Genomic DNA, 23,309 nt, shown 5'->3' with positions numbered 1-23,309 from the left:
TCTCCAGTAATTAAAGCCTTTGGTACTCCCTCCCCAACACTGACAGCTTCCACCAAATTCTCAGGGGAGAAGGTGATGAGAAGAGTGAAAATAACTCTACAATCGGAAAGGCAGCAGTGCTGGGTAAGTCGAGGATGTATTTCTGGAATCTATTGATAGATCTAGGTTTATCTCTTCTTTCTCTTTTTTTTTCTTTTTTTCTTTCTTTTTTTTCTTTTTTTTCTTTTTTTTTTTTTAAATCTGAGAGTGTAAGGCTGCCTTAGCTATCCCCGATGGGCATTCGCTTTCCTTATATTTTTCTTGCATAGCTGAGGAACTGGATGTTTCGGCAGAGCCTCTTTCAGAGGCTGAAAAACACCTCTGCCACCAAGGCACGGGAACAATTTCAGAGGAATGGTCTTTGCCAGCACTCTCGCTGCCACCGCAACCGCTCCACAGAAGAAACCGTGCGCAGACATCTGGGGGCTGCTGCACAGCGTTGGGATCCAGCTTCGCTCACGCCGGGTCACGCCAGAGCCAGGGCACACCAGGGATCCTGTCTGACAGATGCTGTCACTTCAGCCGTGGAGGTCAGGCTGACTCCTGTGTACAGCCCATCTTGACCTGAATACTTAAGGTTGCTGCTTTCGGGACTGGTGCTCTCTCCTGGGCCAGACATCGCCGATGAGCTCGCCTGGATGGGGGAGAAGAGCAAAGAGAGATTTCGTGGAGCGGGTGAGCTTTGCACGCACCGGTATGTGGCTGGGAGCACCAAGGGCTCACAGCACAGTTGCTATGCCAGGATTTCTGCAGAAAGCCAGGGTTTGCCCTCAGCTTGCCCTTGTGCCTCGAAATCCTGAAACTGAAAAAACATCTTGCAGTCAACCCACTCATTCACCCCAGTGACAAGGGTGATAGCCACGTTTGGAGATGAGCATGTGGTTGTTTTCAGAGCAAAGTGGAAAAGAAATCGTGGGACATGCAGAAAAATCTGGAAATTGGACCATGTGAAGGAGGTACCATGTGTGTGTCCTGCTGTCCCCTAACAAAGGGACACAGGTGCCAACAACTAAAATGTGACCTGGGAGTTGTGGCATCTATAATTTTGCTTCCCTGGTGGGAGAAGCCAAATACATGACAATTCTCAGCAGTGGGTGTGCAGCACCTCCTAGAAATAAGCCTTCTTTAGGTCCCTCAGGCTTTGAAATACCGAAAATCATTCCTCATCCTTCAAAACACTAGCAACAACCACTTTTCCCAGTAAGGCTAGCCACTAAAGGAGATGCCACTTTCATCTCAAGTGGAGACACACTATGCCTTTGAATGAGGAGCGTTTTTTGTTCCACCGCCTATGTGTACAAGACAACACGCAGCCCTGGTAGGCACAAAGATGAAACTCTGAACCGCACTGGAACCAGTCCATTTATTTTACTAGAGAAGTGGAGAGTTACAAAGACAAAGAAACAATCATTTTTTCCATGAGGCTGAGCAGATCCGTGAAAGAGGAAAAATTCGCAGTGCCAGACAGAGAAGGGGCAACATTTTCACCTGATAAAGGAAATGTTTAAGAGCTGACTTCATGCAAAATTAACTCTTGGATATGTCAACTTTAAAACCTTAATTTACTCATTAATGGATAGTCTTCGGACGAGATTCCTCAAAAACGAAAATAAAAGAAGACTATCCTAAACTGTGAGTGCGGAAGCTTCCTTCCTGCTGTTTAAGTGAAAAGTATACATATTTAATAATTTTACAAGAGCAAAGCTCTTGGCTCTCCTGGAGCTGTGCCAAGCCAGCAGTCGTGACATAGGCAAAGCAGGGCTTCATGTATTCAAAGGCAATTTCCAAATGGTGCTGTGTGGAGTTCTTGTTGCTGTGCTTAACCCAGGGAAAACAGCACCTTCTGGAAGAGATGCTCATTGCCAGCAGTCACTTTTATCTGAAATATACTGAAATACTCCAATATTTTCTTCATCTTTTATTACAAGATTTAATTGTCGCTATTCTTCCACTCAATCATCAACCAGGATCTCGCTCCACCAGTCACTACCCAAAATGTGGAGATGGAAGAAAAAAAGTCTGCCTCAAAAAACAGCCAAAATAGCTCTAATCCTAAGAAATATGTTTTAACTCTCTGTCAAATACATCAGTAACAACAAACCTCCAGATTTGATTCTCACTAACAGAGAGGATTTTGTGGGAGAAGTGGTGACTGGTGGCTCCCTTGGCCACAGCGACCACAAAACAGTCAGGTTCAAATCTTTGCTAACAGGAGGAAAACTGCCAGCAAGACCTTAACACTAGATGTGAGGAGAGCAGACTTCAGGCTGCTCAGAGAACTACTTAGTAAGATTCCCTGGGAAGAAGCTTTTGAAGGTGTTGGGGTCCATCAGCGTTGGTAATTTTTTAAGTACCACCTACTAAAAGCACAGGACCAAGCAGTTCCAAAATGCCAAAAATCTAGCAGGTGACACAAAAAGTCAACTTGGTTGAGCCAGCATCTTTTTCTTGAAATACAGCGGAAAAAAAAATTACATGGTCAGTGGAAGCAAGGTCAGGCAACATGGGAGGACTACAGAGATGCTGCTCAGCACTGTAGGGAGGAAATTCACGCTGCCAAAGCTGAATTAGAATTGAAGCTGGTCGGTATTGTGAAGGACAATAAAAAAAGATTTTAAAAATAGATTAATGGCAAAAGGCAAACTAGAAATAACATTGGCCAATTACTTGATGAACATGGTCACCTTATTAATAGGGACATAGACAAAGCCGAGATGTTTAATGCTTTCTTCACCTCGGTCTTCAACACTGATGGTGGACTTGGGGGCCACCATAACCCTAGGTTAGAAAACTGTGGCTGCGAGAATGATAAACTCCAAATCAATCCAGAACTTGTACGGGATTTGCTACTCCCGCTAGATCCCTACAAGTCGATGGTGCCTGATGGGATTCATCCAAGGGTGCTTAAAGAGCTGGCTGACATCACAGCAAGACCTCTCTTCATGATTATTCAACACTCCTGGGAATCTGGAGATGTCCCAGATGACTGCAAGCTGGCAAACGTTGTCCCAGTCTACAAGAAGGGCAACAGGGATGATCCTGGCAACTACAGGCCTGACGGCCTCACTTCTGTGCCTGGCAAAATCATGGAGATTGTTCTGGGAGTTGTTGAAAAACATCTGAATGACAATGCAGTCATTGGTCCCAGCCAGCAGAGGTTCATGAGGGGAAAGTCTTGCTTAACAAACTTAATTTCATTCTACAACAAGGTTACCCACCTAGTTGACCAAGGGAAGCCTGTCGATGTAATCTTTTTGGATTTCAGTAAAGACTTTGATACTGTCTCTCACAGTATTCTCCTGGGCAAGATGTCCAGCATACAGCTGGGTAAACACACAATGCAGTGGGTGAGCAGTTGGCTGACGGGCCAGGCTCAAAGGGTTCTAGTAAAAGGGGTTATGTCAGGCTGGTGACCAGTCACTAGTGGGGTTCTGCAGGGATCCATCTTAGGGCCAGCACCCTTCAATGTCTTTATAAATGCTTAGACTCAGGACTTGAGACATTACTTAGTAAGTTTGCAAATTACACAAAATTGGGAGGAGCTGTAGAAACTCTTGAGGGCAGAGAGGCCCTGCAGAGGGATCTGGACAAATTGGACAACTGGACAATCACCAACCACATGAAGTTCAACAAGGGCAAGTGCCGGATTTTGCACCTGGGACACGGCAACCCTGGCTGTACATACAGACTGGTGGACGAGATGCTGGAGAGCAGCTCTGCAGAGAGGGATCTGGGGGTTCTGGTCGATGGCAAGTTGAACATGAGCCAACAGTGTGCCCTGGCAGCCAAGAGGGCCAACCGTGTCCTGCAGTACATCAAGCACAGCATTGCCAGCCGGGTGAGGGAGGTGATTGTCCCGCTCTGCTCTGCACTGGTGCGGCCTCACCTGTAGCACTGTGTGCAGTTCTGGGCACCACAGGATAAAAAAGATATAAAGCTACCGGAGAGTGTCCAGAAGAGGGCCACAAAGTTGGTAAAGGGTTTGGAGGGGAAGCCATATGAAAAGCAGTTGAAGTCACTTGGTTTGTTCAGCCAGGAGAAGAGACTAAGAGGAGACCTCATCATGGTCTACAACTTCCTCACAAGGCGGGGAAGGGTAGGCACCGAACTCTTGTCTTTAGTGACCAACCACAGAACCTGAGGGAATGGCAGGAAGATGTGCCAGGGGAGGTTTAGGTTGGACATGAGGAAAAGGTTCTTCACCCAGAGGGTGGTGGAGCACTGGAACAGGCTCCCCAGGGAGGCAGTCACGGGGTGTTCAAGACTGGACAAGGCCCTCAGACACATGGTGCGAACTGTGGGGTTGTCATATGCAGGGACAGGAGTGGGACTCGATGATCCTTGTGGGTCACTTCCAACTCAGGACATTCTATGATTCTATGATATCTTCTTTCTCTGTGACTATGCACAGACAATTCAATGAGGCAGGTTTCACGCTAACCTTTCTGTCCAGTTTTGGCCTTGCATCAGCCTAGTTCTTCTAAAAAGGATTTTTTTTTTTTTAACCTCTAATACATCAAATAGGCTCCTGTTAGCACGAAAGACATCATTTTAACAGCTTGAGTCCCCTTGCAGTGTAAGAAGGATTTAAATTTAGAGTTGAGCAGGGTTTGCTCAACCTGAGCTAAAAATACTAGGAGCTGCTTTGAAAGGTTCCCGTTTGCCCATATTTGCCACTGCTGTTCCGGTAAGCAAATATCTTATCACTACCTGTTTTTTTCCGGGCTTGGAAAGTATAATTCACCCTTTTCCTGATTCAGCCCTACAAAGGTGGGGCGCAGGGACCTGTAGTTTCCATGTGGAGCTATCAGCTGCCCCTCCCTTGGGCACCCCAGAAGGGAGGACACGGAGACACGTCCTGTTTGAAGACCGCCCATCCCTGCCCGGCCAAGGCTGGACCCTGGCTCCATTGAGCTGGGGCAGGCAGGACCTGGGCAGGACTGCCAGGCCTGGAAACCCCACCCCGGTAATGTCATGACAAATCCAGGCAGCTTGGGCAGCTCCCAAAGTGAGACATGGAAAACAAACTGTAGCTTGTGAAAAGGACGCAGCTGCATGACGGCTCTGCTCCCGAGGCTGCCTACCTCTGCTATTATTTCTCCAGTTTTAAGGGATGAAAAGACAGCAGAAGTTACAGTTAGTTATTAGAGGACATCTGTCAGCTGGAATAAATAAGCTGAACAATGCTGCTGAAGTCAACGAGCTCTTCTAATTCACAATGACTGGCTTTATCAATAAAAAGGTAATGGATTTATTTTTGTTGCTGAAATCTGATAATAGGATAGATAACCAGCCAAAGCTCAGCTTCCTGAGGAAAAAGTGAATGAAGCCCATTGGGAAGAGCTTGCCTTCCAAGCAAACAGAGGAAGTTTGCTTTTGTATCTGCAAAGGTAGTTTAAGGGTTCTTTTTATCCAAACCAGCAGGACATGGCAAAGGGGCAGCCCTCACGCAGATTTTCTGGATCAGAGGTGGCCTCTCTGCAGAGGACAGGGAGACCTCGACCAGAGCCACAGAGGGACTTAGACACCTACATCCTACCCAACCCTGCCAAGAGCACTCCAGAGCCAAATTCAGCCCCACTAAATCTGGCCCAGATCAAAACCAAGCTGCTCGGCCTGCACTGGCCAGCACTTGAGGAACAGCACCAGGATGACTCCTGCTTTCTTCCATCCACTCCTTCCTGCACTGCCTGCCCACCACGGAAAGTGGGGAGAGGGGAGGGACACCCCCTTGGCCTCTCCCCACGCCTCTGCCACCAAGAGGCAAAAGCTCCAAGCAAGGAGTTGTGTGAACAGTTGGAGGGGGTGGCAAGAGGCCTTGATCTAGACTTTTGCTCTATCAGATAGACCTTTGCTCCAACCACTTCACAGGTTCAAAATGCTCCGCGAATTTTGGACATTACACTAGGTCCGTAGTAAACTGAGTCTCAGCCAATACGCTCTTTCTCTTCAGTTAGCATAGTTTAGTTTCGCTACACTTAAATGATAACCATAGTCAGCTGAAACACACTTGCAAAAACTTCTTTCACATATAATATGTTGTGGCAAATTGCAGTGGAGTCCTCAATTTTCCATCCTCAGCTTCCCAGCAAGAACTGCCAGCCCCACCAAGAGTGCTTTCTCCCAATACCGTCACTCCCTGGTTTCTGAAAAAGAAGTCTCAACACTGCAAAACCACAGGGTTTTTTTTTTTTGTTCTTTAGTGACTCTCTTACTACACAAAGTTGCCTTTTCTTACTAGTCAAATTGATCCTTTTGTTTATATTACAGATGTGTAAGTTTACATATCTTCTAATCTCTTCTTTGTATTATAGCAACATAAATCTGTGGTTAGTACTTCATTAATTTCCTAACGGAGGCAACTTCCAGCGTGGCTTGGCAAAACTGATGACCCCCACTGCTGTCGAGGGCTATATGAGTAATTGGCTTTATTGCTTTGGCAATAAAACAAAACCAAGGAAAATGTATGTGTCCATATGCATACAGAAGTTTTGGGTAGAACCAAAAATACTGTTTTTCCTTGGTTTTCCCCACTGAAATAAAAAAGCTGCATTGCTTCATCCTGTTTGATACAAAATGAAATGCTTTCTTTCAGATATGTGTACAAGGAGCAAAGCAAATGAATGACTGAATGTATGAAGCTGAGTGAGGAGAAAGCAGCATCCTATTTTGTCCAGGAGTGAGGTAGGAGACCAAGAGAAGATTTAAACTGCAGTATCAGATCTCCCAGCATAACGCATGACTACCAGACTATTTGGTATTTTAGGTTGCCATGTTCCTCATGCCTCCTGCTGATCTTATTCTACCTGGTTTAGATAAATATTTACTCATACCAGGACTGAGGCACCATGTTCCCATTTTCCAGGTGAAAGTCCTACTAGCCATGCTGGTGAGCCTTTCCCTTGGAAGCTCTGTCCCAATGGCTATGAAATTATTCTATACCAACTGAAATCTTATCATCAGGTAGTCTGAAGGACCCTCAGCCATCCAACTTTCTGAGGAGATTTTTTTTCAAGAGGTTGAGTCTTTGGGTTCATCCAGACTCTGGGAGATACTGCAGGGAGCCTGATTCCCCTATAACTTGCATGTATGTCCTGCCAATCTGCTGCCTAAAAAAGAGCAAAAAACACCACCTCTAACCATCTCAGGAATCCTCTCTGAAAACAAAAGAAAGAAAATCCGGGAGAAGCTATTCAGTGAGTTCAGCCCAGGTTGTCGGGCATTTTGGGGACAGTTTGAACTGCATTTTCCTGCAAACTCACCACCTGCCAAGGCCATTTCAGTCAGCCTTCTCACTTCCCAGCCTACGACACCGAAGAGCCAGTCCTGACCTCTTCTCAAGGTAAACCTCCAAGGGAAGGAAGCACTAGTTTTGCCTGCAAGACAACTGTCCTAGGTTATTTTATGATGTGTGATTACGGTCTTTTTGAGAAACCTCCAAATCGGAGGTAAAGGGCGCAGTAGAGTCGTCTGGAAGAAGAGCTCGCCTGGTGCTGCTGAGCCTTTACTGACATCAGCCCTGGCTCAAGGAGCCTCCATGTCCTGCCATAAAAAGCAGATTTTACAGCAGTTTTCATACTGCCTTTTATCCTAATAAGGGAATAAAGTCCTTCTGGTAATCACACCGTTTGGAGCCCATGCATGGAAATGTATGGGTGTGCGCTAACACAGACCGTGCCCTTCATTTAGCAAATTATTCTGCATAGCTTCTCCCTGTGCAGTTTCAGCAGCATCAAAAGGAGGGCAGGTATGGATGCAGATGCAGGCTGTCTGAAACCTTCAAATCTTCTTTTTATGGGGATGTAAAGCAACTTCATCTATCATGCAGCTGGAACGTTTCCATGTTAGTAACACAGGACACCCAGTACTTATACTGCTTAGGAAAACAGAAATAGGCCTAAATCCTAGATCCAGATGTGAATTTGCCAAGTGGCCCCTTTACAATAGGACAATGAAATATCTCCGATCCAAACACTTCTACATTTTGGGATGTTTGAAATCAACTTTGCACCCATAGCAATTAATTAATCATATATTTTAAATGTTTAAACTTCAGCTAGAACATAAAATCAACATTTAAGGTTCTCGCTAATTTGTCTGAAAATTGGCATCATATAAGATTCCCTTCATGAAATGGATAGTCTCGAAGATATTTCCAAGAGTAATTGCTGCCCTTCTCTTTTTCTGCCCTCCCGTCCTTATTTTATTTTAAAAGAGATAAAGAAAGGTAAGGTAAAAAGTGAATATTACTGACAAAAATGAATTCTGCTGAGTTTCATTTCCATCAGATTTCTACATAACTAGGAACTCTTTTGGCAGTCTCCCATAAAAGCCATAATAAATTGCTTTTGTACCAGTAGAGGAATTCATTTTCTCTGTTTCATTTAGCAACAACATTGCTGTGAATTTCAGACAACAGTTTCTAAAATGTCATCAGATTTCTCTGCCTAATGTCAATTTGGCATTTTTCCCCTCCTCACAGAATAAGGGCTGGAGAAGTAAAAACAGAGCAAAACAAAAACAAGTTGCCATGCTGGTTGTGTAACACGCGGGGAATGAGCCAGGTTCGCTCTTCCAGCAGGTGCCCGTGTTTTGGCAACGTCACCAGCGCCACTGGCGGGAATCAACACCCGTTCTTGTTATAGTGACCAGAGATTACAGAGCCTGGATTCATCCATCTGAGGGTTTTCTCCCTCCTGGCATGGCCTAGAGAAGTTTATTCTCATTGTGCAAAGCCATTGTCTCTTCTAAGAATAAATACAAAACTTCAGGCTATCGATGAGTCTACTCAAATGACAAAAAAAAAAAATCAAGGAAAATAGAAGTCTAGGAGAGTATCTTTGCTTCAGCGTGTGGTCAGATTACAGACTGCCTTGCTCTAAAATGCTGACATCCCTTTCACTCCCAACAACTTAAATGGCCCTTATGAGCATTCAGCCTCTCCCATGGGATTTGGGGCCACAAGCAATGATTTCACTTCCTTCATAAACTGGTGATCGTGTTCCTAGATGATGTCTGGGGCAACAGGAGCAAATCTTAACAACCATCGCTTCCTACTTGCAGCCTTCAGTCTCCCCCATCTTCATCCCATTGAATTGCTGATGCTTGGGCAAAAGCAGGAGCCCAAGCGAAGGAAGTGGCCGTACCCATGACGCGCCCTGTCAACAACTCCCCTGCAAATCCCATCCTCATTTATGTACATTTGGGGCTGGGGTGCAGGGGTGGAGGTCACTGGCCCTTCATGTAGGGCAGGAGGGCTTCCGGGGGACGCCCATATGTCTGGTCGCGGCTGCAGCCTCGTCGCTTCAGCGCGTTTCACAGCCTCTCTCCATCTCTTCCTTTCACTGACATTTTTCATGAGAGGCAATCTGCAAGTACTTTGCACATGCAGGGTACATCTGATTGAACCATAGTGGGGAAAATGTTGTACAGATGTTACTGTGCTGCCTGCTGCATACGAGGGCACAGATCTCCCCTCCCTTGTGCAGGTATCCTCTCCCAGCCTGATCTACCATGCAAAAATAATGGATAACTCAAGTCCTGGCACCGGGGGATGCTATTGTGTAATTAAGAGCAGCCTCAAGATACCTGAGAGTTGCTCTTGGTTGCTAACAGCTCCCAACTAGCCTTTTGGCTTGTGAACTGTGCCCCCACCCTGCTCTGCTATGGCACCCACACAACTCCACCTGGCAAAATTATAATATAAATAGTGCTATTTAAATTATAACACAAATGTTATTAATAACAGGTTTGATACGCTCTCCTAGGCGGGAGGGCTGCTGAAACAAAGGCAGATTTTAGCCAGCCAAGAAGGTAAGAGCATAGGGGAAATGGGATCTCATCTACATGGCCACTCTGCCTACAGCCTACATAGCTGCCTTGGCTTCAGCTGGGACTGTGCTTCTGATTCTGTCCATCATATAAATCTCATGACACTCTTCAGAATCAGTAGTCTTACTTAAGGCAATGTAACGAAAATTTAAGGAAAATTTGGCTGCATTTTTTGCTTTGCAAATATTAGGGGAGAGCCTAAAACAGTGCATAGTAGTTCACTGAGGGGAGGCTGAAACCCCGTAACAGGTCACTTTTTGTCTAGTGTTTCTATTTTTTTGATGTAATCCGTTTATTTCATTGGAGAGACAGAGTTTTCTCGTGTCAAAGACAAGCCCTTTTAGCAACATCCTTGTCCAGCAGCACCCAAACCCCAGTGCCTCTGAAGCTGGGTGGCCCTGTCAGTCCATGAAAAATCACATTTGCTAAAAAATTTTCTTCCCCTTGTACAATGAAACTTTGTATATCAGGAGTAAAACTATTGAAAGGAATTTGGATGTGTGAACGCTGAGACATATTGAAAAATAGTTATTATAAACAATGGGGGTTTTTTTTAATAAAGGAGTAGAGAAAGCCACATTAGGAAAGCTTTTCGAAGAAATGACGTGGCAGATTAAAGGATACAGAAGGCCTGAGGAGTAAGTGCGAATACGGGTTTGTATAGCCAAGGGGTTAGAAATTAATCTACATTAAGCTTCGCAACTTTAGCAGTAGCATTTGTTATCGCATATGCTAACTGCTTGAGGAAAGGAAGTTTGAGATGGTTTGAGTACATGATGTAAAATAAGAATCAAAACTAAAGCAGGGGATGATCAGCAATCCTCTGGAGCTTCTCTGGAGCTCGGTGCTGCCAGATGCTGAGCATCTGGCCCCTGAAGAGCCCTCTGCAAGGAGAGGGCTTGGTCCCCTAAACACTACAATCATTGGGGCACCCCAGCCTGGTTTCAGCTTGGTCTGGATCAGGGTTTAAGTGCCTTGTTTTGAAACAAAAGCCTTTACATTTCCCTCCATACTGCAGGATAATAGGTTGCCAGGGTTTACCAATCGTTTGGGATAACGCATACAAATGCCTATATATATATCTTAACCAGCTTTTGGAAAACGTGAGAGCAGCATTGCCTTGAATTATAAATCCAGATCATTTCAGAAAAAGTGGGGTGTGTGGACACTTTTTTCTTGACAGGGTCAATCAGGCATATTCTATTATCTTTCCTCCAAAAGAAAACCTTTGAAATCGAAGAACCTGAACATTTCAAAACAAGATGTCTGGGGTTAAGCTGTGGTTAACTTAATCATAAAAATTATATAGATCTTAATTAAGAGGTTTGTAAAGTACTTCAGCTTGTCGTTCTGTTTACAGCTATATGTAATATCCTCTGAAAATCTTGTTCCAGTATCAGCTAACAAAACTGGAAAGTTTGTTTAGATTATTGTTCTGCTAGATAAGATAAAAGCTGCGATAACATTGCACAGTGATCAGCCCGCTCACAGATACGGACACCGGCTTATGCTTACCCCGGAGGCTGCAGGCTGTGTGCTGGGAGACGCGTTTTTGCTACAGTCGTCTGAGTTAGTAGAAGACGTGGATGTTGGAGTCATAGGAACTGCAGTAGTACTGTTACCTGAAAGATAGGGAACTGCTATTAAAAACAAAGATTTTCTAGCCAGGAAAAAAAAAAAACCACAAACAACCCTTGCAGCTCAACTGTCTTATCTTTTTATATTTACCAGAGCATGCCTTTGACTTATTTATGTTCTTAGGTTTTCGCTTCCTGGTCTGAATTCCTTCTTTTTTCATAGCAAGAGGTCGGGGAACCTGAAAAAAATAAATTTCCATGTTGATCACAGAGTTGTATATGTACTCTAATATGAAGAATCAAAATATACTACAAAATGAAATGGTGGTGTTGAAAATGCCTGTATAACCAGTCCATTTTTCCTGTATCACAGTACTGAATCAAAAAAACCTTTGCATTTTTGGGGGGCAAAGCAATGGGTGGTTTCAAGGAGAGTTTTAGCAGAATAAAGAAAGCAGAGATTTTTCTTGATGTGAACTAAACAGTTTTTTCAACATCCCAGTCAGTCCACAGATAAACATCACACTTTTAAGGAAAAACAGCATCATTTCACCATAGGTCATACAAAATTAAATTGGACGAGATATATCTTATCCATGATTCCTTATTCTACTCAGTTATAAATTATTTGCAGTGTCTGATTCTGGAAAGCAAGAGTGCATATGGGGGGAAAAAATACTCCTCTTCCTGTGGACCAGCTACACAAATCAGATCATGAATGATAAGTGTCTTAGGAGAGAAGCTTTAGGCCATAGTCAGCTTAGTATTTGGTCTTGTAAGCAGTTCTGCCCATGATACAGTTTTATAGTATCAAAATTTATACTTATAGGGAAAATGTGCTCAAAAATCAGCTTTGTGTTCTGTGTCATTACAACTATAATAATTATATATAAAAAACATTGGGTTAAAATACATTTAAACATAGTGATAAAATTAGTTTGGGGAAAGACAATTCAGGCATATGCTTGTTATCATTATAATGCTTAAATCTGTGATATAATTTACTTTTTCCTTGAGGACTAGACCAAGTCTCAATCAGTCTTAATGCCCTCACTCTTCAAACGCTTGTGCTTAACTGTAAGTTAATCCACGGAGGCATAACAGGCTCCAAGTCTCACCCAAAACATACTCCATCACATTCAGGACAGAGCTGTTTTCTTCCTCCACTATTGCCTAGCAAAGTCTGGAATGACATTTAAAATTTTAATGGCATAGCTATGGCTTGAATTACATTTAAAGTTTTGCTGGCATAGCTGTGGCTGTCCATGAAGAACTGTTTTATTAAAGGTTTAGGGTTTGTGGGTTTGTTTCCCTGCTGAAGAGCTGATTTAAATCCCAGTGGCAAGAAAACCTCTGCCAGTCATCCAGAGGTGGTTTCTTTAGACAGATCTGTCAGGAGAGCTACGACAGCAAACACATAACTTCTCAAAACTATAACTTGCTAAAACAATATAACAATTTTTTGGTCATTTCATCCTTTTTTTTTTTTTTAAGCTCCACAGTCCAAACCGTGAGCCGAGACCATAAGCCAAGACCATTAGCACCCACAGCAACACAAAGGAGCGCCGACGTCCCGTGGCGAGGTGGCCGCTTACCCCGTGGAGCTTCATGTAGAGGCCGCAGGCGTTGCAGACGGGCTCGCCCTCCGCGTTCCTGCGCCACAGGGTGGTGGTCGTGGTGTGGCAGTTGGCACAGGACAGGCCCAGCCGCCGCGACGAGGGCTAGAGGCAAGCGTAGGCAAACACGGGCGTGAACAGGCGGGCAGGGGAAAATGATTTATGGCTTTATGGTTTATAAAAAGCACTTTAATGTGCAGCAGGGATGGTAGGAGGTTTTGGGGTTTTTTTTTTTATAGCATCTATCAGTGACACCCAAGAATTAAATCAAGATTATCCTCATTTCAGAGACTGGATGTGAAGAGGCACTGCGAGTCTGCAACTCTGCGCAATCACGGTGGAGGCAAAATTCACATTTTGAGAGCTGCTAACCCGGGGACCTCTCTTCAGACCACCAGGCTCTGGTTCCTGCTCCAGCAGGACAGCTAGGAAACTTCTCCGCTACAGTTCCCTCCCGCTGAAGAGAAGGCACACAGTTCAACACCCTCTCCCCTGTAAAAGAGGCTGCTCTGAGGTTGCCACCAATACTCCCGACTCACAGGAAAAATCAGCCACATTAGTCACCTGCCCTTGGTGGCACCACGGGTGTAGAAAACAAACTTTCCTGTGTGCCAGAGGGTAACACGTACAATAGCGGCATCTTTGTGAGAACATCTTTTTATCATCGCCCATTTTATCCTCGTGCAAAAAAAAAATGCCTCTGGAGTGTGTTTTACAGAGCAGAGCTTCCCCTTGGCCAGCAGAAAAGCTGGTGGGTGACAACAAGGTCCCCACTGCAAACAAGCCATTTATGACACTCTTCCGTGGAGTTTGGAGCCAAGATGAAGCAACCTTATATCAGAAATAACCGTATAACCTGGAGCTTTATGGCTGCAGGCTATATATCATAAGAGAAGGCAGTCCTCATAAACATGTGAAATGAATGTGAATGGGTTATAAAAGTCCCTGTAACAAGTGATCTCGTTTACGTTCATCACAAGCAAAGAATTCCAGCTACATCATAAATCTAGTCTTTTTCAAAGTATCGCATTGTCAGAAAAAATATAAAAAAATCTGTACCTAGCTCTGTGTCTGGCAGCTGAACAAGTTTACATGGAGAAGTCAGTTTTAAAGTATTGCATTAATCTTATTCTGACTATAAAGCACCCATAACTGAAATTACTAACTTAAGGGTACAATGCCCTTCCTCTTGAATCATTTACTGCTGGGTTGTTAGACGTAACTCGGTCACCTTTGATACCGCCTGCCACTTGGGAAACAGATAAAAATGTTTTGAGAATGAAGAATATTCCAGAGTGATAACCAAGTTTCTTGAATTTTATCTGTTCAAGTTTCTTAAACAGTAAGCCGTCATTTTACACTGCAGCTCAGAAAGAACTCCAGATGAAATACGGATTTTGTAACTTTTGAATCAGTAATTCATTATTAATTGCACAGACAAAGCAAAAAAAAAAACCAGCCAAATGTAATGTGGGCTGAAGTACACACATACACTTTTTGATCTTAAAAATCCAAGTCTCAGGAAAACAGATTTTTTACCTCACTATTTAATACATATATGCACAGTGTCTAAATTGCGCTCCTCAATTCAATATGAGTTTTTCATGAATTGGGTAAAAAAAGAGCTGGTCTTAACACATAGGCTTAATTTTCTTTCTTTGCAAGTGAAATCACTCCATTAAATCTTTTTTCTTTTGTGTGCAATCTAGGATAAATCTTCCTATATTTTATTTCAATAGTTTTTGCTCATTCCTGTATCTAAAAAAATGGAGGAGGTGTATGTTTTGAAGCTAAAATGACTTTTTCTGCCACAGGAATTTTATCAGGAACTTCGGGGCAATCTAAACATGTTTAGCATTTTCAAAACATTTTCCCTTCTCACCTACATACTCCCAACTGTATGAACACACAGTCACAGTTGATTTATAGTTACAGCCAGGGTACTCGGTAGGGACTGTTACACACAACTATTTCAGAGTTATTTCGCCGAGGTGTCAGGCTGTAATCGGGCTGCAGTTTGACTCTGTTTTAGTCTCCTCACCCCTACACCCCCTTTCAAAAAAAAAAAAAAGGGAGGAAAAAAAAAAGAAAAAAGAAACACAGAAATGCCAGATCCAGGTATCAGCTACTTGAAATCTGCACTGGGCCAGTCAAGCTCTGACACTTCAGATGAGCAGCAGATTTGGCCAGTCTGCTGCATTTGTCCCCGGTGATGAGATAACACTTTGTGTCATGAAACTTAGTGGACGGCCAGCTAGGAAAAACGGGCACCCAATGGTAATTAACCTCTGGCTTAAATTAACTGTCTGGCTTAAAGAAAGGTTTTTAAACAGAGGTGGGGTTGGTTTGCCACCGCTCACTTTCTACTCTGATCATCGCGCATTTGGGTTTTGCTCCCTCCACCCCCGTAAGGGCATTAAATTGTGAAATAAAGAACGGGATGTGTTTTAACACTAGGGAAACAGGCATGGAGAGAAGCAGCTGGCATGATTGAAAGGGTCTTGAAAGGCTGATGGGTTTGATACACTGTCTCCATACACAAGGGTCCAAACATCAGCTTGGATTATACCAGCATGATTTATTGTGGCTCGCTCGGTAACAGCCATTACCAAAGAGCATATTCTTTCTCTCCACTGACCTCCACCCAGATTTGCTAAACATAATGTGCCGTTCCCACTTGTTAAATTTTCTCCTTGCCTATTCAGTGCCAGCCTGAGTTATAAACAGGGGTTCTGGTTTGTACTATTTATTTCCCCCCCTAGTTTTAGGAGTATATTTTTAGAAAAATTGCTGCTCATTTCTTAGGAGTAAAACAAAACAAAGGCTATTATCATTGTTTAAACAATTGGTTTTCTTTGAATTATATACAAAACTTGCTTACATTCCCAAGGATCGAGCTCTCAGCAAACAAAGCAGGTCTGGAGAAATTCCTAGCCCTCTGAACAAACACTTTCCAACCTTGATTTTTTTTCCCCTTTTTTTTTTCTGTTGGATACATTCAGCATCAGCCGCACCAATTTCTTCCGAGTCGCCTAAGCCCCCTAACCAACAAGGTCTATCAACTCAAAGAGCTAGGCTGGCCTATGCCCGGTGTGTGGCTCACAGGGGACAGAGGCCCATTTTGCCAGCGCAGGGCCCAGAGCAGGGTCTGGAGGGCTGTCAGCCCTGATGCCCACACCGTGACCGTTTTGCCCTGCCAACCTGCTCAGCAGCCCCGCTTCGGTTCTGCAGCCGGGGGGGGATCACTGGGCTAACACACTTTGTTTGCGCTCCCCCATCCTTGCCGTCGCTTTCCCTTTCACAAGCGCTGACTGGGGGGTCCCATGGAGCACAGCTCCTCTCGTCCGCCTTCGTCCCCACTCACCACTCTCTTCTGGGGCTTGATGAGAGGCCGGCTGAGGCCGTTCATTTTGGTGTAGAGCCCGCAGGCGTTGCACAGGTAGTTGCCGGTGCCGTCCCTCCTCCACAGCGGGGTCTGGATGGAGCCGCAGTTGACGCACTCCCGGCTTTCGGACAGGTCCTCCAGCAGCTCTGGGGGGGCAGGAGCAGAGGGGAGAGGCGGTGGGGCACTGCCGCCGTGGGCACGGAGCCCCGCGGAACCCGACGGAGCGCTGCCTCGGCCCCGCCGCGCCGGGAGCCGGGCTCCGGGCGGGCAAGCGGCCGGGGCCGTTCAGCCCTCGGAAGTGCAATTCCCCGGCAGTGATCGCGGCCGTGTGGTGATTTTCTTTTTTTTTTTTAAATTCTCCCTTTTTTAAAAAAGTTTTTAATGGCAGCAGACTCGCTGCCGGCCCCGGCGGAACCTCTGCTTTACAAGCCGGAGCGGAGCCGGTGCTCCTCGGGACAAGGTGGGGGGCACCGGTCAAACGGGGCGGCGACCCCCGGCAGCCCTGCACTCACGTCGGGGTTTGGCCCTTCGGAAATCGGGCTGAAGCGGCGCGGGGTCCGCGGGAGGGGTGAAACCCCCGCCGTGGTGCCCACTGGACGGAAAGGGGGTGCGTTTGGCTTTGTAGGGGTGAAGGGGGAGGTAGGTGCCTGCCAGAATAGCCCGCTTCCAGAGCCCATCCTGGATACAAGGAGGGGTGGCTTCCCCAAAGATTCCCCCGGGTTGAGGCTGGGCGGGTTTTTACCCCAACTCTCATTTTAAACGCCTGGTAACTAGTGAAACTTCACATGTAGAGACAGAGTTTGTGAGTCTGGGGTGCCAAGTCAGAGACGGGGAGCGACCACTTCGCCTCGGCTATTTGGTCGAATTCGAGCTAGTTGGTCGGAAACGGAGGAAATGGAAAAATATGCGGTATTCTCCCTCCAGCTCCCTTAGATACTGAACTCTGGGGGGAAAAGGGGGTCTAAATGCACGGCAAAAAAAGTAAAGAGAACCCACCTATAAAAGCAAACACCTTAAACCCTACGAATCCTTTTATTCTTATTCTGACTCACGTCTCCATATTTCGGGGAAAAAATAAATATGGATTTTTACATATACCGTGCCACGTTGTGCAGAAATAATAAAAGGACGTGCTTGAATTTCTGCAGAAGCTTTCGAGTTGAGCCTGGGAAAGTCTGTTTCAGACTCATAGCTTCGTCATTGATTTTATTTTTTGCTCCATCCATTCTCTCTGCTACCTGCCTTAATTCATCATTGAGTTATTCTTTTACGTTTCGCTTAGCAGGTTTGCGTTGAAAAGCGAAAGGGAGCGTGTAAGCGTCACGCAACTTTGGAGAGAGGGCTGCGATGACACCGTGGGCATTGCGCTGACAAAGAAACGGCCCGCACCCACCGAAATACATTTCTCTCCTCCCTTCGTTTGCAAATTATTAGGAGCTAAACAGGAACGGGCACACGGCAGAGTCCAGAGAGCACAGTTCAACTTAACGTTGTCAGCTTGTAGCTCTTAGCACATCGCGAAGATTTATTAATCTTTGCAGTAAAAGTGCCATTGAAGACTGTAATCAGGAAAATGCTTAAGGCTTCAAGGACGCTGGAAGTTAAACAGTTATTCGGCTCATCTATTTACTTTATAACGTTACCTTCGTGGCTGCAGAAATAAATTTTGCCGTGACAATATTTCTCTGGCATTTTTTTCCCCCTTAAAACGTGAAAAATATATTTCTCTCCAAGGAGAGCAAAATAAAGTTTTCATTTTAACTATTGTTTTAGTAACTCTACGAGCAACGTTAAGAAAGCCGTATCAAACTGTCTAATATTTAGCCGCGAAATTATGTGGCGGTTACAATTTTCCCGACCGCTAACGCGACCACTTCAGCCGGAAGCACGCGTGGCTTCGGCTTTGCTGCCGCTTTTTCGTCCTGCGGGAGCAGAAAATTCGCGTGGCCCAGGAGCTCCGGGCCGCCTCGCCCCACGTTACAACGCGATGCGGCTCCCCTGGCACCCATCCTCTCCCCCACCCAAAGCCTAACACCTACCCCTCCGGTTCCCGGCACCGGGGGCCGGAGACACCATCCAGGGAAACGCCAGGAAGGTGCCCCAGCGCCGCAGCTGCCCCAGCCCGCCCTGCCTGCGCGTTTCTGGCAGGGCCGGGGCTCAGCGGCCCCGCGGAGAGAGATTGGGAGCGGCTCCAGAGACACAAGGGCGGGCGAGACCCCCGGGAGCAGGGGAAGGTGTCGTGCCCCTCCTCGACTGGCTTGGCAGTCCTGCCCCAGCCTACTCCAGCGCCCTGCTCCTGCCCTCCTCTGTCCCTTCTCCCCCACCCCTATCCTCTCCCTTCCGTGAGAGTTTCCAACCCCACCTCTCTCCCGAAATTAAAAAAAAAAACCAAAACCAACACACCAGGTTTTTTTTCTGCTCCAATTTTACAGTGCAACTTTTGGAAATTGAGTTAAAAACCTCAACTTTCGTGTCTCTCTGAGACGCAGCTTCTCGAGAGGCTTTGCTCTGCCCTCCTCCTACCACCACTACAACCGAGTCTTCTTCCCTCTGTCATGTTAGTAAACATCGAGTGGGAGGCCTAAAATGCCTAAATCTACCGAGTATCATCGAGAGACAGAAGGAACAACGTGTACACTCCTATAGAAAGATGAAAAGCCACCAGGTAATTTTCTGAAATGCTGCACTGGAAGAGAAAATCACAGTGTATATAAAATACACCTACCAGGTGGGTAGTTTATGATTAAAGCAAATGCTGCTCAAATGTGCGTGTGCGCGTGTGTATATGTACACATACATACATAAATATATATAAATATCCACAAATATATAAAAATATACATATATATACACATATACCCACACACCTCTCTGTGCATCTGTACTTATATAAACATACCTGTATTCTAAAGCTGAAGAGCCTGTAATAATCGTTAATCTTTCTACAACTGACTAAATCATCGCAACTCAGCCTCCACTTCTACGATTGATTTAATGACACCGAGAATTTCCTAAACTAAAAAGAAAAAAAAAAAAACGGACGGGACACCTCGGAAGCGAAAGTAAAATCCCGTCAGGAGGTGCCATATTTTAACAGCGGTTTATAAACGGGGTTTCTTGTTCATATCAGAGATTTTGCTTTGCTGCTTTTCCTTTTTTTATGAAGCATCGAAGTGGTTTGTAGTTGTAATAATCCAAACGGGGTTAAGCGAGACCCTGGAATTTTCCTCTACACTACAGGAAAGGTTAATTCGCAGTGAATTCGTTACCAGTTCGTGGCCAGACTATCTCGTTTAGGGAAAGCAGAAATGTACAGAAACTCAAAAGAGAGGTTTGCACCACGCAAACGACGAGAGCCAGAAAAGCCACGGTCCCGGGACCGCCATCCAGCCACCGGCATCACCACGCCGCGCCGCCCAGCCAGCGACCCCGGCGCCGGGGCAACCCCGCCACGGGCTCCCCGCGCCCCCCGGCGCCCCCCGGGCCCCCCCCAGCGGGCAGGCCCGGCATGCGGCGGCCGCCCTCCCTGCCCGCCCCTTCACCGCCCCGCGCCCGCGGGTCCTACCTGCGCTGGGTGCCCGCACGGGGATGGGGGCGGCCCGGCCCTGGAGGCAGTGCAGCATGGAGTTCTCGAAGGGCGCCGTGGGCCAGGCAGGGGTGAGCTGCGGCCCCACGTAGGACGTGTAAGGCGCCGGGTAGGAGCCGTTGAGAGGCCGGGCCAGGGGGCTGTACTGGTCCCTGGCACCCAGGCTGTTGCTGTAGGCGCCGGGCTCCCGGGAGGCTCCGTTGGCCACCGGCGGGCTGGGGGAGTAGGGGAAGCGGCCCGAGGGGTGGGAGCTGCCGCCGGTGCTGTACGAGGGGCTCTCCGCGGCCGGCTGGGACCAGACGGCGTGGCCACCGCCCGGGTGGCTGGTCTGGGCCGCCCCGCTGCCCTGCAGGTACGGCAGCGTGGGCAGCATGGAGCCCACGCGGGTCGTGGGCACGTAGACGGGCGAGCTAGGCGTGGAGTGCATGAAGCTGCCCGGAGATCCGTCGTAAGGCGTGGGGCCCTGGGCGGCCGAGATGGCCAGGGTCTGGTACATCTCCTCGGGCTGCTCGGCGCCGAGGGCACTCAGCTTGGAGCCGCGGCTGGACCAGATCAGCTTGTTGGTTTGGTCTAAATCCGCGAAGAGCAGGACGTCCTCCCAGCCGGGCAGGCCGGAGGGATGGGGGGTCCCGAAGTGCACGTAGGGGGCGAGCAGCGACCTACTCTCGGCGGCGGGGGGCGGCGGTGGGGCCGGCCGGTGGCTGCCGTCGGGCTCCGGCAGAGGAGTCTTGGAAGAGCGGCGCTCGCCCTGGGAGCCGCCGGAGGAAGAGGAGGAGGAGGGCGAAGGAGGAGACGGGCCCGGCTCCCTGGTCGCGAAGGGGCAGGAAGAACCGCCGGAGTCCGCAGCGCACCTCTTCACCACGCACCAGCCGCCTTCAGCCACGGCCATCCAGGTCCCCTTCTAGCCGCTTGGGTGTGGATGGTGAAAGGGGAGGAGGGGAGGAGGAGGAGGAGTGGAAGGGGGGTCCGCAGGGCAGGGCGGGGAAGTAGGACACAAAAGAGCAGGGGAGGTGGGGGAGAGAAATAATAATAACAAAGTTAGCAAACAGGACAGCCCGTCTCCCTCCCGTAATGAGATTCATCAGGGCTTATCTGGACCCTCTGAGCGCTTAATCAGTCATGTCGCCTCGGCGCTGTTGTCCCTCACCCCGGCGGAATGGGATCACGCAGCCCAGGTCAACAGGGGCCGGGAGCCGCCGGCCGCTCAGAGCGGAGTCCCGCGGAGCACGGTCCCGCGGGGACAGGACTGCGGGCTCCGGTCCCCGCGCCGCCGGCGGGCTGTTCGCCGCTCCCTCCGCATCTTGGGCTGCGGATTTGAACATGAAGCACGGCGGTGGGAAGGTGGGTGGGTGGGCGTGAGGAGAGAGGGGAACGAGAGAGGAATAGGGGCATTTTTCCCAGTCTGTGCCAAAGCCCCTTCCTTGGCTGCTGCTGTTGTTGTTATTATGGTGATTATTTCAATGAATGAGTCATTTGACTCGGTTCCACTGAGAAAACAATTAGTAAGGCGATCCCTTTAAGGTTACTTCTCCAGAGAGCGATGTTAGCTTTTCCGCGCATCGCCTCACTTGGTTGCTTGTTTCCAGCCCAAGGTCATGGAAAGGAGGAGGAAGAGGGAAAGACACCCGGGAGCCGTGAGATGCGCACGGGCCTCGACGTGTGCACGGCGGCGCCGGGACCGCAGCCGAGATCGGGGCCGAGGCAGGGACCGGCCAGCCGGCAGCCCTGGCTGGGGGCCTGCCTCGAGCCCGAGCACACTTTTGGGGATTGGCAAGCATCCCGCAGCCAGCCGCGGCGCCGGGATCCCGCCGATACCGGTCGCATCCCAGAGCAACGGGCAAGAAAGAGGCAGGAGAGACAGACAGACAGACAGAGCCCTCGGTTCTCGGCTTCTGGGAGAAGGGGCAGAAGGCGAAAGGCGGCGCAGAGAAGTGACAGCAAGAGAAGCGGACGGCGAGCCTCTCCTCCCTCAGCGCACCTCGAGGCTCTCCAGATAACCATAAGCACACGAATAAAGGACACACACACGCACACAGCCCCCTCGCAGATAGATAGGCACCAAATACGTCTTTCCCTCCTGCGAGATAACTGGGAGATAACGCTCCGGCAGATAAGGGCTCCAAGCACCGGCATCGGATGTTTGCCCACAAAGTCTCCCTCGGGCTCCCCCAACCAGGCGCAGCCGCCGCCGCGCCGCTTTCCTCCCGGAGCGACCGAGGGCAGAGAAGCAGGAGCAGAAAGGCGGGGAAGAAAAAGGGAAATCGCGGCGGGAGGGTGGGGTATGGAAACGAGAAGCGAGGGGCCAAACCTGCTGCCGGTGCCCCGCATGGGGCCGGGGTGCGGGGCCGCGGCGGGCGGTAAATCCAGTGCGGCGGGGGCGAGCGGCGGCGGCGAGTCCGGCAGCTGCTGCCGGCGGCTCATGTATAAAAAGGAGAGAGGAGGCGCCTCTCGCAGCCCTGCCGGAAAACTGCAGGCAGCCGGCCCTGATTGGGCTCGGCGAGCCCTAAACAAACACAGAGCTCCGCAGGGGTGCCAGTCCCGGCGGCCAGCCGGCCCGCAGCGCGGCCGCGCCGGGGGCGGGAGCGGACGCAGCTGGAGGAGGGGGGGGTCGCGGGGGGCACCTCGGGGAGCCCGCAGTGGGGCGAGGAGCCGGACCCCCTGCTCGGGGAGCGGGGAAGAGCAGAGCGGGATTCGCTTTCTTAGATGTCAGAGTATTTTAATGGTTTTTTAGCTGAGAAATAAAACACAAACTTCTCCCCCCACTCCTCCTGCCCTAAACCCCGGATAATTTCTTTAGGGTGAATATTCACCTTTTGTGAGGCTTTTTCGCCGCACCTCCCGGCCTCGCAGCGTACTGCCTCTGGCAGTAGCCCGGGAGGATGTGTGCTGGTTTCTCGCCCTGAACAACCAGGTGAATGTCTTCCCGCCCCCAGTCTCCTTATTTTTGCTCGTTAAAATCAGAGCTATTCGAGGGGAAAAAATGTGCCTCCTCCTTGAGCTGTTCCAACCCTCAGGTGAAGACAAATCAAGCTGTGGGAAGTGTCTACCCCAGCAGCAGGCGCTAGGCATTTTACCCCTGTTTCTTTCTTATTCTTCTCTTCACCCCTACCCCTCCCAGCCCTCTTATCTCGGCTGTGTACAAACTGATATGGTACTTAGCAGGAAAGTGACTGGAAATTAAAATAACTTCGTTCACCAGAGGTTATCAGCTGGATATCTGTCATCATCAGTTTGTACAGAAAGAGTCATCTGCGGCAAAGGGCTGGACTAGAGCA

The 23,309-nt window shown here is 48.2% G+C and overlaps 1 protein-coding gene across 1 annotated transcript; it reads right to left on the bottom strand.

The window, feature by feature from the left end:
• Nucleotides 1–291: 291 nt before the first annotated feature.
• GATA6 (GATA binding protein 6) lies at nucleotides 292–22,416 on the bottom strand. Its single transcript, XM_065629220.1, has 7 exons — nucleotides 22,343–22,416; nucleotides 20,014–20,942; nucleotides 16,428–16,594; nucleotides 13,043–13,168; nucleotides 11,599–11,686; nucleotides 11,386–11,492; nucleotides 292–673 (listed from the first exon to the last, which is right to left on the bottom strand). The coding sequence occupies exons 2-7, from the start codon at nucleotides 20,921–20,923 to the stop codon at nucleotides 506–508; spliced, it is 1,566 nt and encodes a 521-aa protein (XP_065485292.1). The 5' UTR covers nucleotides 20,924–20,942; nucleotides 22,343–22,416; the 3' UTR covers nucleotides 292–505.
• Nucleotides 22,417–23,309: the final 893 nt, after the last annotated feature.

This window comes from Caloenas nicobarica, chromosome 2 (assembly GCF_036013445.1).
Source record: "Caloenas nicobarica isolate bCalNic1 chromosome 2, bCalNic1.hap1, whole genome shotgun sequence".
NCBI classification, from domain to species: Eukaryota; Metazoa; Chordata; class Aves; order Columbiformes; family Columbidae; genus Caloenas; species Caloenas nicobarica.
This window is presented reverse-complemented; position numbering and strand designations above follow the sequence as displayed.

Bases quoted from the DNA above. Each gene is read 5' to 3' on its own strand.
- GATA6 (XM_065629220.1), bottom strand. From the start codon at position 20,923: ATGGCCGTGGCTGAAGGCGGCTGGTGCGTGGTGAAGAGGTGCGCTGCG. The intron at 11,493-11,598 runs GTAAATATAAAA...CCTATCTTTCAG, and splicing joins TAAGTCAAAGGCATGCTCTG to GTAACAGTACTACTGCAGTT. The intron at 674-11,385 runs GTAAGCATAAGC...TCCCCCATCCAG, and splicing joins CACAGCCTGCAGCCTCCGGG to GCGAGCTCATCGGCGATGTC.